Source organism: Apteryx rowi, unplaced genomic scaffold (genome assembly GCF_003343035.1).
Source record: "Apteryx rowi isolate R43461 unplaced genomic scaffold, aptRow1 scaffold_478, whole genome shotgun sequence".
NCBI lineage: Eukaryota > Metazoa > Chordata > Aves > Apterygiformes > Apterygidae > Apteryx > Apteryx rowi.
The window spans coordinates 37984-49951 of record NW_020450736.1 but is presented as its reverse complement, the minus strand read 5'-3'; the positions used below and the strand labels follow the sequence as shown (position 1 = coordinate 49951).

The 11968-nt window shown below is 46.0% G+C and overlaps 1 protein-coding gene across 5 annotated transcripts in view; it reads left to right on the top strand.

Annotated features, from left to right (window-relative positions):
- Positions 1 to 11968, top strand: part of CDKL2 (cyclin dependent kinase like 2) — a 19437-nt gene continuing 7469 nt past the window's right edge. Inside the window, exons 1-10 of one of the 5 annotated variants that reach the window (XM_026078333.1) lie at positions 1 to 40; positions 381 to 564; positions 5621 to 5815; positions 6836 to 7005; positions 7878 to 7990; positions 8310 to 8449; positions 9521 to 9609; positions 10110 to 10239; positions 11101 to 11393; positions 11848 to 11938. In XM_026078333.1, coding sequence (XP_025934118.1) covers positions 397 to 564; positions 5621 to 5815; positions 6836 to 7005; positions 7878 to 7990; positions 8310 to 8449; positions 9521 to 9609; positions 10110 to 10239; positions 11101 to 11393; positions 11848 to 11938 — 1389 coding nt within the window. In that variant the 5' untranslated portion in view covers positions 1 to 40; positions 381 to 396. Of the gene's footprint in view, positions 41 to 380; positions 565 to 5620; positions 5816 to 6835; positions 7015 to 7877; positions 7991 to 8309; positions 8450 to 8562; positions 8725 to 9520; positions 9610 to 10109; positions 10240 to 11100; positions 11394 to 11847; positions 11939 to 11968 lie in introns of those variants that run through there. The other 4 variants (XM_026078331.1, XM_026078334.1, XM_026078335.1 and 1 more) reach the window with 4 other exon arrangements.

Genomic DNA, 11968 nt, shown 5'->3' with positions numbered 1-11968 from the left:
GTTACCGCGAAGCAGCTGCGGAGCGCGCGCGTGGAGGCTGGTGAGCGTTACAGTGGGGTTATTGTGACGCGCGCGGCGGCCGTTATGGTTGAGGGGCGAGCGGCGTGTGGCGGCTGTTGGGCGTTCCCGTGAAGCGGCTGCGGGGCGCGCGGCGGCCGTTACGGCGAAGCGGGGGTGGCGGCGGCTGCCGTTGCCCCCAGTTACGGGTAGTGCTCGGCCGGGCCCGCCGCCCTCCAGCACCGGCTTGGGGGGGAAGGGGGGGAGGTGGTGGGCAACGCATGAGGCCCCGGGCAGGCAGAGGGCCGAGCTGCCCCCGGGAGATCAGAGCSTCTTTCCTCTGCTACGGCCTGTGCTAATCCCTGCTCCTTGGTCTCCCGCAGAGGGAAAGCCCCAGCCATGGAGAAGTACCAGGCTCTTGGTCTCGTGGGGGAAGGCAGCTACGGGGTGGTGACCAAATGCAGAAACAAAGACAGTGGGCARATTGTCGCAGTCAAGAAGTTCCTGGAAAGCGAGGATGATGCGATGGTGAAAAAGATGGCCCTACGGGAAATCAAGCTGCTGAAGGTGAGTGAGGCTGTGGGTCTGTGCAGACCCTCTTAGTAAAGGAAAGCGGCTGCGTCCTGCTACTTGGTCATGTCCGGGTTCAGTCATGCTCAGGACACCTCTGACGGGCATGTTTTGAATCCTAGCGATGTGTTTAAGTGCCTTCTTGAAGGCAAATAGCTTCCTGAAGCAGAATATTCAATTTATGTCTGTGGTCTGAATTTGCCTTGCAGTCAACCTGTGAATTGTTCAAAGCTGGTGGGTACAGGTCTGTTCTACCTGTGGAGAGTAGAAGGGTTTAGGAGCTTGGGTAGAAATAGCTTCCTGAGGCTGCCTTCAGAGTCCCTTAAGGAATGGTGTTTGCCCAGGGAAGTTAAAGGCTAGGTGTAACTTTCAGACGTTGGGTGAGTTGAGAAAGCCTTYCTGGAAGGAAAACCCAGTCAGTTCTGGCCACTTGTCATCAGCTTAAATGGTATAAATGAGAAAGAAAAAAATGAAACAAAGGAGAATTGCCTGCCATTTGTATTTCCACAAGCAGCTGTGCCACAGTGGATTCATTTGGCCTTTGGGCTGCGTCCCTGCGGARCTGTTTTTCCCTTTGGCTAGGTGTTCTGCTGGCTGTGCCTGGCTGGCCCTGGCTTGATTAGAAGTCTGACTGTGTGCAGCCTGTATCAGCAGGGAAAAGCCAAAAGGAAGTGAGCTCCAAGGGCTCACTCTTGGTGGTAACTGAGCATGTCCCTTTGTGTGAAGTACCCAAGGGCAGGACCTTACTGCTGTGACTGGGCTGCAAGCGAGTTCCTGTAGGTAGGAGAGACAAATGCTGAGCTGGTCATATGTGCAGGTGAATGGCAACCTGGATGGGGACAGGGGGCTTAGTCAGGCAGGGTGCTAGTCTCMTCTGCTGTGGAAATGTGCTTCTAGGAAAGGTTTTTTTTATGGCCCTTCCCTGGCAGCCTTGTGCTGCCTCGAAGAGGCTGGAGGAGAGCAGGTATCAAATTCCCTGAATCTTCTCAGTCACTGGTTAGCCCCCGAGGCTGGAGGCTGAAGCCAGCTGGCGTTGTGTCCCTTGCTGTTTGAGTGTGTGGCTCGTCCGGTATCAGCTGTGGATGCTTTTTATACTCTCCTAAATGTGCAGTTGTACTTCAGCCTGTGTGGGCTCCTCCTCAGCAGTGTCCTGTGGTGGGAAGCTCTGTAGCCTCATTGTGGGGTTTGGTTTATTACAGGTAACTTTCTTTCTTGTCTGTAGATCACCTGCCTGGGAAGATGTCCAGGAGCTTCAGTTAAAAAGGGTTTTTTTGGTGTGCTGTTCTGTATTTTCTCATGTCTTCTTCCTCCTGCTTCTCCTCTTGGCTTTGCTTTTTATGTGGAAGCTTTGTGAGCTCTTAATCTGCTTCCTTGCCAGGTTTTTCTGCTGCCTGTCTTTGTGGCTAGGAAAACAAGGATGCAGTGTGGGCTTGTGAGCCAGGACATCTCTCTACTGTTCTGCTTGCTTTTTTGACCACCTTCAGCCCTCACGTTCTCCACCATAACCTCTAGCAGCAGCAGTAGCCATGGCGGCATTGTGCTACTTCCCTGTGTGCTCCAGGGGCTGGTGTGGAGCATGTTGCCTTACCCCTAGCAGAGCTGCTAGAAACCTTGGCCTGTTCCACGGGCGTTGTGCGCAGAGGAGTGTGTGTCCCTGTGTGTGGGCACACTGGGTAGTTTTAAGTGTTGGGACGTGGGTGATGTGCCTGGAGAAGAAACAAAGGGAAGTTTGAGGGTAATTGGTGACCGTCTAGACTTTTCCTTTGATGCTGGGTGTTCTGGAGGTGGGAGCATGTGCCAGCCTCCCTTGTCTCCACTTGGCTTGAACAAGCATCTCCTCAGGAGCCTGCCAGACTTGAGTCCCTGTGCTGTGAAGGGGAAAAAGTGACCTCTGCCATCCCTGCAAGAGTTATGGCCACTTAGGTTTGAACAGAAATGTACCTGCTGGTGCTTGAGATGCAGCCAGCTGAGGAAAGTGTTGTTGCCTTGAACTGAGTTAAAGCAAGTCCATGGGAATGTGGATTGTAGCTGGCCTGCCGGCAAGCCTTGTTTAGTTACTGAGTCAAAGCACGTAGCACCTGCAAGGTTTGTTGGCAATTAACTTGTGTTCCTGGGTAAATGGGACCTTGGCAAGGGGGACATTTCCATCTATAGCTCAATAAATGTGGCCTCTCACAGTGAAACTAAATGTCTAGAGATTTAATCTTCTTGTAGTTTCCTCACTTGCCTGCTCCCTGTGAATAGAACCTGATATCTTGTTGCTGGTCTGGAGTTTGAGCAGAAATGTAATCTTAGCTGGAGACATCAAAATCTCTCGGGTCTCTTGGCTGGGAAGAAACTTTTCCTGAGAAAAGAGCTTGACGAAAGAGCTGAACAAGAGGAGTGAGTTGTCCCAGCTTGCTTGACTTTGATTCTGAAGCCCAATCTGAAGAGTTAGGGCAGAATCTTTACCAACTGCCTGCAGACAACCTCTGTAGCAGTCCTGCCTAGCGCAGCCACCCCTCTGCCTGTGACATGATTGTAGCCCCAAGGGCCTCAGAGGAGCTGGTTGTTACTGAGCCCCAGATTGGGAGCTGCTGTCTCTCCCTCTTCTCTCGTTATCAAGTTGCTCCCCTCAAGCCTATGTTTTATTGMTGTCTTGGATCAGAAATGCTTGCCAACTCTCAGCATCACAGCTGCTGTTTGCTCCTACTGAAGCTGGCAGTGTCCTGTGTCACCTCCAGTGCTTGGGACAGCAATGCGGAGAAGTGTCCGTGGTGGGTGATGCCAAGATGGAAGCTGCTCTTGCGGTGGCTTGAGTCCAAGCCTTGGTGTTGGGAAACCCTTGAATGTATGGTAACGCTGGCCAGGGAAGGCAGAGCCTGGGTAGCTGCAGCTCAGCATGTCAGAGCTGTGTTTCTGCTGCGTGTGCAGCCTCCTGTCCCTGGAGACCCTCCCCTTTAGGTGAGCACAGGTCTGCCTCCTGTGCAGCTGAAAGCTTTCCCAGAGACCCTGGGCTGTGAGGTATGAATAGGTAACAAGCCAGCGAATTCAAGGGCTGCAGTGAGACCACTGAGTTAACAAAACCTGTGTGCCCTGCTRTGYGTTTCTGATTGGTCATCTTTTTAAAAATCTTTGTTTTTCAGRCCTTGCTYATGTGAGAAGCCTGGGTYTTTGATTCTGCTGCCTGCCAGGTCTGCACTGCAGCGTGGCTGGGGCAACTTGCAGGATGGGAGAGCRTTTCCCCTCCGAGTCCCTGTGCTCTGTGGTCTTTCTGCATCTTCCTTGGTCATGCTGTGCTCTGAAATTGTCTTCTTCCATCCCCAAGTTATGGTGCTGCCTTCGGGCAGCCTCCAGTGCTATTTCCCTGCCCTGCTCCAAGCTAATAACTAACTTAGTGAGGTTTGTTTTGTTGAAGCTGTCTGTTATAAACCAGTGTTACAAATGTGTAACAGGCTGGAGATGTCATCTGGTTGGGTTAGAATGTGATGACAAACTAACCAGGAAATGCAGCTGCTTTATTTTCATTTAAGGCACACTTGCTCTTTTTCTTGAGAGCCTCCTAATTTATTCCTGTGCACAAGGAGAAAAGAACTCTCTAAATCCTTGGCTTGTCACTTTTCACTCTGAATGCCCTGGCTGCAGTTTAATGGAGGCTGTTGAATTGTTAAGGGAGTCTTTTGGGCAGGAACACTGACCTTTCCTTTTATCCATTCAATGTACTTGTGTTCTGGCCCATGTTAGTTCTTGCAAACGCTTGCAAGTGGGTAGGGCCTGCAGAAATGCTTTGGGTGTTGTGGGAGTTTCAAAGGAAAGTCTTCCAAGAGGCTTCTTAGAYGAATGAAGATGTGGACATGAACTATTTGTGCTGAACTGGCAGCTTGGTAGAACAGAGGTATTGCAGTTGTTTTGGTTTTGTGTTAAATGGGGATCCAAGCTTGTTTGCAAAGAAGCCCTAGAGAAAGGAATGAAAGAGAAGACTAAAACTTCCTGGAAACATGAGAGGGAAGAGATGAATCTGCTTTCGGGTGTTGGGAAAGAGGCAATGAGGTAGGTGTGTGTGTGGAGGGGGGTGTTGTTTTTTTTTTTTTTTTTTTTTTTTTTTTTTTTTTTTTTTTTTTTTTTTTTTTTTTTAAACAAACCAGTGGCAGGTGTCTTCAGCATCCTTTGGATGCTTTGAATGGTGCGCCCTCTGGAAGGTGTAGCTGACAGTGCTGCTTGGGCTCTGCTCTGAGGGGCCAGGCCCAGTCACGTAGCTGCTTGGTCATCTTTATGAGCCTATTTCCTCCAGAGGCTTGAGTCTCAGATACAACCCAGTGTCATGGGAAGAAGGTGTGTTTAATGGTGCTTGGGCTGTTTGTAAGTGAAACCATGGATGTAGCCAGGAGTCTCAGTGGTCCTGGTTAAATGCACTGTTCAGTTCTCACAGTGCCCAGAGACTTGCTTGGCAGCGTACTGCACTTTCCAGTGCAGCCTGTCCTGCTTTGCCCTTCTGGTTAAGTCGGGGCCTCTGGCTACTTCTTTGCCCTGGCAGCTCTTTGTGGGAGATAGTTAGGTGCTGCTCCTTCTTGCATGTATCCCCGGGGGTAGTCATTTTCAGCTTCCTCATGATTTCTCTTGTATGGAACATAAGCTTACTCTAAGGCTTTGTCAAGATGTGGGCATGAGTCAGTGACACCTCTTCCATGCAGAGAGTATTGTGAGGAGCAGAACACGAGATGTTTCCTAGAACAGAATGGAGCATTTTGAGCATCCCCGTTAAGACCACAAGAAATGCCCTGAGTCAGTATTTTATTTATTTTTAGATTACACAAATAGATAGCTACCTGCATATTTGGGGTGGTGGTAATCCTCCAGGCTATAGCAGAATGCCTTGGCAAAAGAAAAGCTAACCTAAAAAGTCAGCGAGCTGATTTTAAGTATAAATGAATGGGGTGCCATGTCAAGAAGAGCAGTCCAGGGAAATGCACCAGCTGTGGTGCAGTTGGAAGTGTTTGGTCTTAGTATATCACCTCTTAGTTTATCCTGTTAAATCCTGTCATGCTCTCACAAAATGTTTCCTGTTTTATAACAGCAACTCAGGCATGAGAATCTCGTGAACCTGCTGGAAGTGTGTAAAAAGAAGAAACGGTGGTATCTGGTGTTTGAATTTGTGGATCACACAGTGCTTGATGACCTTGAGGCATTTCCAAATGGACTAGACTACAGCAGGGTTCGGAAATACTTATTTCAGATTATAAGAGGAATAGCATTTTGTCACAGTCACAATGTAAGTGTGCGTGATGATTTAAGTCAGTTGTTATGAAAACCTTGAGTGAATAGACACAGAGATGTGTATTGGTGATATTTATTAAAACTTAGCAAAAGCAAGCTTTGGCTGAAAAGGAATGTGGAAGTAGGGCAGAAGGCCTGACTGTATTTCACATAAAATGTCAGAGCATAGGGTCAGATAATCCAGTAGTTTGTCCCTGACTGATTTGTGAGCGTGCTTTCAAGGGAGGGTCCAGAAATCCATGCAGATCAGAAATTGGTGTCACCTCATTGGAGGTTCACCTTTATCTTGCAGTGAGAGATTTTCTCTTCCAAAATTTTGCTTGTCACAATGTCTATGTAAGCATGCATGCTTGCTTTTTCTCTTCAGCATTGTTAGGTTTTTGTTGTCCGCTACTTATTTCTAACACAAGYTTGCCAATTTAATCATAATTTTGTAAATATATATATTTTTCTTTTTATATTTGGGAAACTGTTGCTGTGGTATGAGTTCTTTAAATACTCTTCATATTTAACTGCAGGATATGTCCATGGCCTTGAGAGAGCTCAGCATGAACCTTGCAGCTGACATACACCATTACAAATAATATATATTTGTGTGTCTAGTACATATACTTGTATGTGTGTATATATATAAATTGCAAATAATATATTATTTCTATATAATATCTATATAGCTTTTAAACCTGTGGTAAAAGCCAGATTTTTCAAGCATAATAAACTGTATCAGTAAAATACCTATGGTAGATGTACATGCAGAAAATATGCAGGGAGACACACAAAGTAAACACTTCTGTGTGCAAAAACTGGAGGTTTTGTGTTCACGCATGCTCTTGGGTCTGCACTTGTTCACTGTCTGTGTGTACACAGCTGTATTTTACAGACTCTATGTGTTTCCCATGCCTGCAAAAGTGTAATTTCTACCTGTATGTGAGAAAACTACTATTTTTGGTGAGCCAGTTGGTTTACCCTGTAGAAATAGTGAATTATTCCTCCTAACTTGCTTTTCTCTGTGCAGATAATACATCGGGACATTAAGCCAGAGAATATTTTAGTCTCCCAGTCCGGAGTTGTAAAACTATGTGACTTCGGATTTGCCCGCACCTTAGAAGCTTCTGGGGAAGCTTATACGGACTATGTGGCAACCCGATGGTACAGAGCTCCAGAGCTGCTGGTGGGAGATATCAAGTATGGCAAGTAAGAGACTGGCAGGCGAGGCTGCAGAAGAGTTATGGGGTTTGGGGTGGGAGGGAGCTTTTCAGGAAGGCAGGGGACTCTTACTTGACAAACAAGTTAAAGGGATGCTGTTCTGCATTCCATGCATTGCTGCTTGCAAAGTTTTAGTCTTTCTCTTCCTTCTGCCACCCTGGAGTTAATTACTGCCAGAGCTAGGCTTTTCCAGCTCAAAAAGAGGAGAGCCAGAGACCATTGAGCCATTCCTGTTGTCTATAGCAGTTGTCTGGATGCTAACGCTAATTAGTATTGGAGAAGGCTATGATAGACTTCTCTCCTGTGCATCACAGTCCTGGTAGGAAGGCAGAAAAGCCCTTCTGAATCCTAGACAGACACTTCAGGAGAGGGGAGGTGGGATGAATGGGATTTTTCTTACTGGGAGTCCCAGTGCCACAAAACCRGGTCAGAACTCACTGTGCCATTCACAGTTCTGTTTATACAACTGTGCAGGTTTATATATGTCCCTGTGTTACCTAAAGTTCATTTTCAGTAAGTGTACCCAAAGAGAAAATTCCTGCAGAAAGAAGAGCTGCTTACCTTTATGCTCTCTAAAGGGCAAGATCCTACTAATGTGTTAAGCTGTATTAGAGTTCTTAAAGCACTGGTTTTTGGAACCTGATTTTATATTTGTCAGGTTTCTGCCAGTGTCTGCCTACTTCAAAAGCTGGATCCTTGTCATGTACCTGAGCACTGGTAAACTTGGAAAGGAGCTGTCTTGCAGTTTGTGAGGCTCAAGCTGCTGCTGGGACTCGTAACCTGCTGCAGACTTGCTGGCACTGGTCTGGCTTAGCTTGAAGCTGTGCTGAGCTGRGATGTTTTTCTTCCAGGGCTGTGGACGTATGGGCTATCGGCTGTCTGGTAACAGAAATGCTTACAGGAGAGCCCCTGTTCCCTGGAGACTCTGACATTGACCAGCTCTATCATATCACCAAGTGTCTGGGTGAGAACACCCTGTCAGGCTCCAAGTGCCTGGCCATGAATTAAGGGGTCAAATAAGTCTTGTTTGGGGGAGGAGAGTGTGGGGAGAAAGGCCACGGTGTGTGCTGAACGGTTTCTGAGAGTGTGACTCCTTAGTGCCTTTTACAAAGGGAGAACCAGGAACTTACAAGTACAGCATCAATTCAGAGTGTACGTGTGGAAGGATGAAGACCCARAACATAGTCCTTACTCCAATGCTGGCTCAGTATGTCAGCCTCTTGAATATTCAGCAGGCTGTTATACATTTCTTACATGTGGTTGCTTTGTTATTGTGATTCCAGGCAATTTAATTCCAAGACACAAAGAGCTGTTCTATAAAAATCCCCTCTTTGCTGGTGTGAGGTTGCCTGAAGTGAAGGACATCGAACCTCTGGACAGACGATATCCCAAGCTTTCTGCTGCAGTGCTAGATCTAGCAAAGGTATTTGGCTGATCCTTTTGGAAATTCCCTGACTTTTTGGAGAGGTTCTGCGTATAGTTTAGTATGAACATTTCTCTGTTTACTTGTTTCTTTTCTTGGGGACATGACTGCAGTTTTCAGAAAGGGTTGGCACTTAAACTGGCTTTCTCAAGTGTCTGTGCAATGAGCAACTGCTTGGGCTGGCAGTTGGAGAACTGCAAAGATGGGACCGCCACCATCCTAGGTGCTGCGGGAGACTAGCCAGTCATCTCCAGAGCCAAAAGAGGTTCTGCAAGCCTGCTGAGGACAACTTATAGCATACAATGCCCCACTGATTAAATTTTCAGGGTCCTGTCCAGGAGATTTGAAAGGTGAAGAAGGGTTTGYGTATCCAAAGCTTCTCCCATACACCTCTCTATCAGTTGACCTGTGAATGATCTGTCAAAAGCTTCACCCCTCTTCTGCTATGTAACTTTACACTGCGGAGATGATACACAGCCGCTTGCTTTTCCCTGGCTAGCATAGCTGTGTTCATGCAATGTCTTCTGCTAACCCTCTCTCCACCTACTCATGGAAGCACTGCAAGCAGATAGGTCTGCATGGGGTTAGGTCTGAACATGTCTTGACCTTGCTTTTTGCATCTGTGTGTCTATGTGGGAGCTGGGAAGCCTACAGCTTCATAATGGATTCTGAAGAATCCTTCCAGCAAATGTTTTTGTGCTTTTGCATGCTATTCTAGAGCACAAACCTGTTGGGCAACTAAAATAAACCAAAGCCACTTGGTGGTATTTGAGGTGCCTAAAGATCTAAACAGATTTATAAAGCCTTAGCGCAGCAAATGTAATAGAAAATAAGGGAGGTTTACTGAGAGTAGTGTTCTTTGTGTGACAGATATTCCCTATGGAAGGAGTCTTAGTAAGCATTAGTGATTAAAATGGATGCAACCAGCAAATACTAAACTTTCTCATTGGAGGTCAATCGTCATGTCTCATCTCAGTGTAACAGGCCCTAGAAGTGGGAGTTCTGCAGCTTATTTCTCAACTTCATTTGGAAATACTAAAACCTTTGTTTTATTTCCGATGTATTTGCCAGAAGTGTTTGCAGATTGATCCAGGCAAGAGACCATCCTGTGTTGAACTCTTGCAGTGTGATTTCTTTAACAAGGATGGATTTGCTGAAAGGTAAAACAGTTTGTTTCTTGCTCAAAACAGGCTGATATGAGAAGGAAATTAAGCAATTGGGCTTGAAGCCATGCTGGGTTTGCAGGGCTGATAGTTGCTGAATGTCTTGGTTTTGTTTAGTTTTAGCCTAGCTGGAAATGGGAGAACAGTAGAAAGGGAACACRTTGCAGTGACATATTTACCACATTACCTGGTCATGACATGAATTCATCAGTGTGTGCCCAGTGTCACAGCATACTGGATAATAAAATCTTAGGCTGTATTCAGTGTCYACATATACACCAGATTTGAGTATAACCACCTTTATTGCTGTGATGTGAAATGTGTGTGCTTGTAAGGTTTTTAATGGATATGTTCCATTTGGTTGGGTTTTCTTTACTTAAAATGGCATAGTTTGTTTGATTACTTCAAAAGCTGTAACAGCTTGGGCTGAACACCAACTGATTTTTTTTGATTAATGGAAACCATTAAATTTTCTTTTTTCATAATATGGAGTATAGATTTGCTCAGGAGCTTAAATTAAAGATTCAGAAAGATGCCAGAGACAATCAATTGCAAAAAAAATCAAAAATCAGCAAAAAGGACAAAGATGATTGTTCCGGAGAAGAAAGAAAAATGCTTGCTATCCAGGTTAGCCAATCTTTCTTTTCTGTAATTGTACTTTTTCTTGTTTCTTAAAATCACTGTGTAAGTGTGTGCTGCAGTTAAACTGCATAACAAAAGTATATGCAAAATTTTACATTTTATTATTTAAAAAAGACTAAGATGAGTATGATGTGCCAGAGAAGCTGACTTTTGTAGGCGTCTGAGTCTGAATGGTGCTGAAGGCCTTGCTGTTCAGTTCAAGGCAGTATGTTAGGCCTGTGCCCCCACAGCTCTGATGCTCAGTGCAATACAGCACGCAGGCTGTGTGTAGAAATTCTGTGCCTTTGATCCTGACTGTGGCTGCTACAAGTTGCTCTCGTGTTTGGCTTGACAATCTGCAGGTGGCTATTTGGCCAGTCCCTTGCCAGTAGAATACATTGTGATGCGGTTACTAGCAAATACTGAGCTGGAAGGAGAATCAATTAGAAAGTGCAAGTCAGCTGAATGAGCAAAACATGATAAAGCCCCGTCCCCAAAGTTGCATGTATTTCTTTGAATCATCTATATTTAGAGGCTTCAGAGTGACCTTGAGGTGACATGGCTCAGTTCTCATTTCGTTTCTTTGGAAGTGACACAGGATATGGCTGTTCTTCCATCACCTCCTTACCCCATTGTAAGGTGACTTATTTCCAGAAGGTGCCAGAACCCTGACAAGTCTCGTGCTRTTTAATGGAAAACAGCTTTTGCTTAAAACACTTCCATCTCCATCAGATCCTTGCAGAATCGTGCAGATTTAGGCTCTTGCTTTGTTTGTTTGTTATTTCTCCCCTCTTCCTGCATGTACTGCTGTAAGCTACTTTTTAAACATTACTGTAAGAAAAACACGATGCTTGTTTTTCCAAACAGGATTTCAACATTGACCCAAAGAGCAGAGACGCAAAGCTATTCAAGGTGAAGTGTCCTAAAGCAGATGCAGAGAAGGCAGAGCGATCCTCTAACCTGAGCTCCCTCTATGGCAGTGCAATCAACCCATTTAAAATAGGCCCTCAAACCAGCCTGAAAGATTCTAGCAGCAGCTTGGACTATGCCAAGAACGCAGGCATAGTCATTCCTCCCATCATCCAGAACCTTTCTGCCACTACAGCCAGTATGAGGATGAATGCTGGGATGGGGCCCGTGCCTGGGAACCATAACTACAGGTATGGGAGCTGAGCTAGAAGAGCATGTGTCCATCTTTCCTGTTGCCAGAGAATTGTGATGTGCTGAGAGAGATGCAGGGTGATGATGTGGGTTTGGGACAGGGTGTGGCTAGGAGCAGCTTTTGGGTGCAGGGTTGTACATGGGTTAAAAAGCCCAGCTTCACCTCAAGCAGCTCTGAGTATCCATGCAGCCAAAGGCTCTCTGTGTTTGTGTTTGTGTTTGGCAGAGCACTCCTGGATGGTAACAGTTTTCTGGCTGCTCTGGTAGTGGCCCATCCTTTGAGACTTGACCTTCTCTGTTAACCRGGCCTATGGAAGATATTCTACTTGTGGGCCTCCTCTCTCTTAGTATTTTATGACAGGRTTTTTTTGCATGTCTCGAGTTCATCATTATTTTTATGTTCATTATGTTACCCAAGTTAATACAGTGCATTTGGGGTGCTTTTGATTACAGGGTTGAGGAAAAGAGTAAAAAATACTTGAACCCGTTTTTAAAGCAAGGAAAACATTCTCCAGCAGGCCATTACAGTGTAAGCTTAACATCGGTAAGTTGTCTGTCCCTCTCTCTTTCCCCC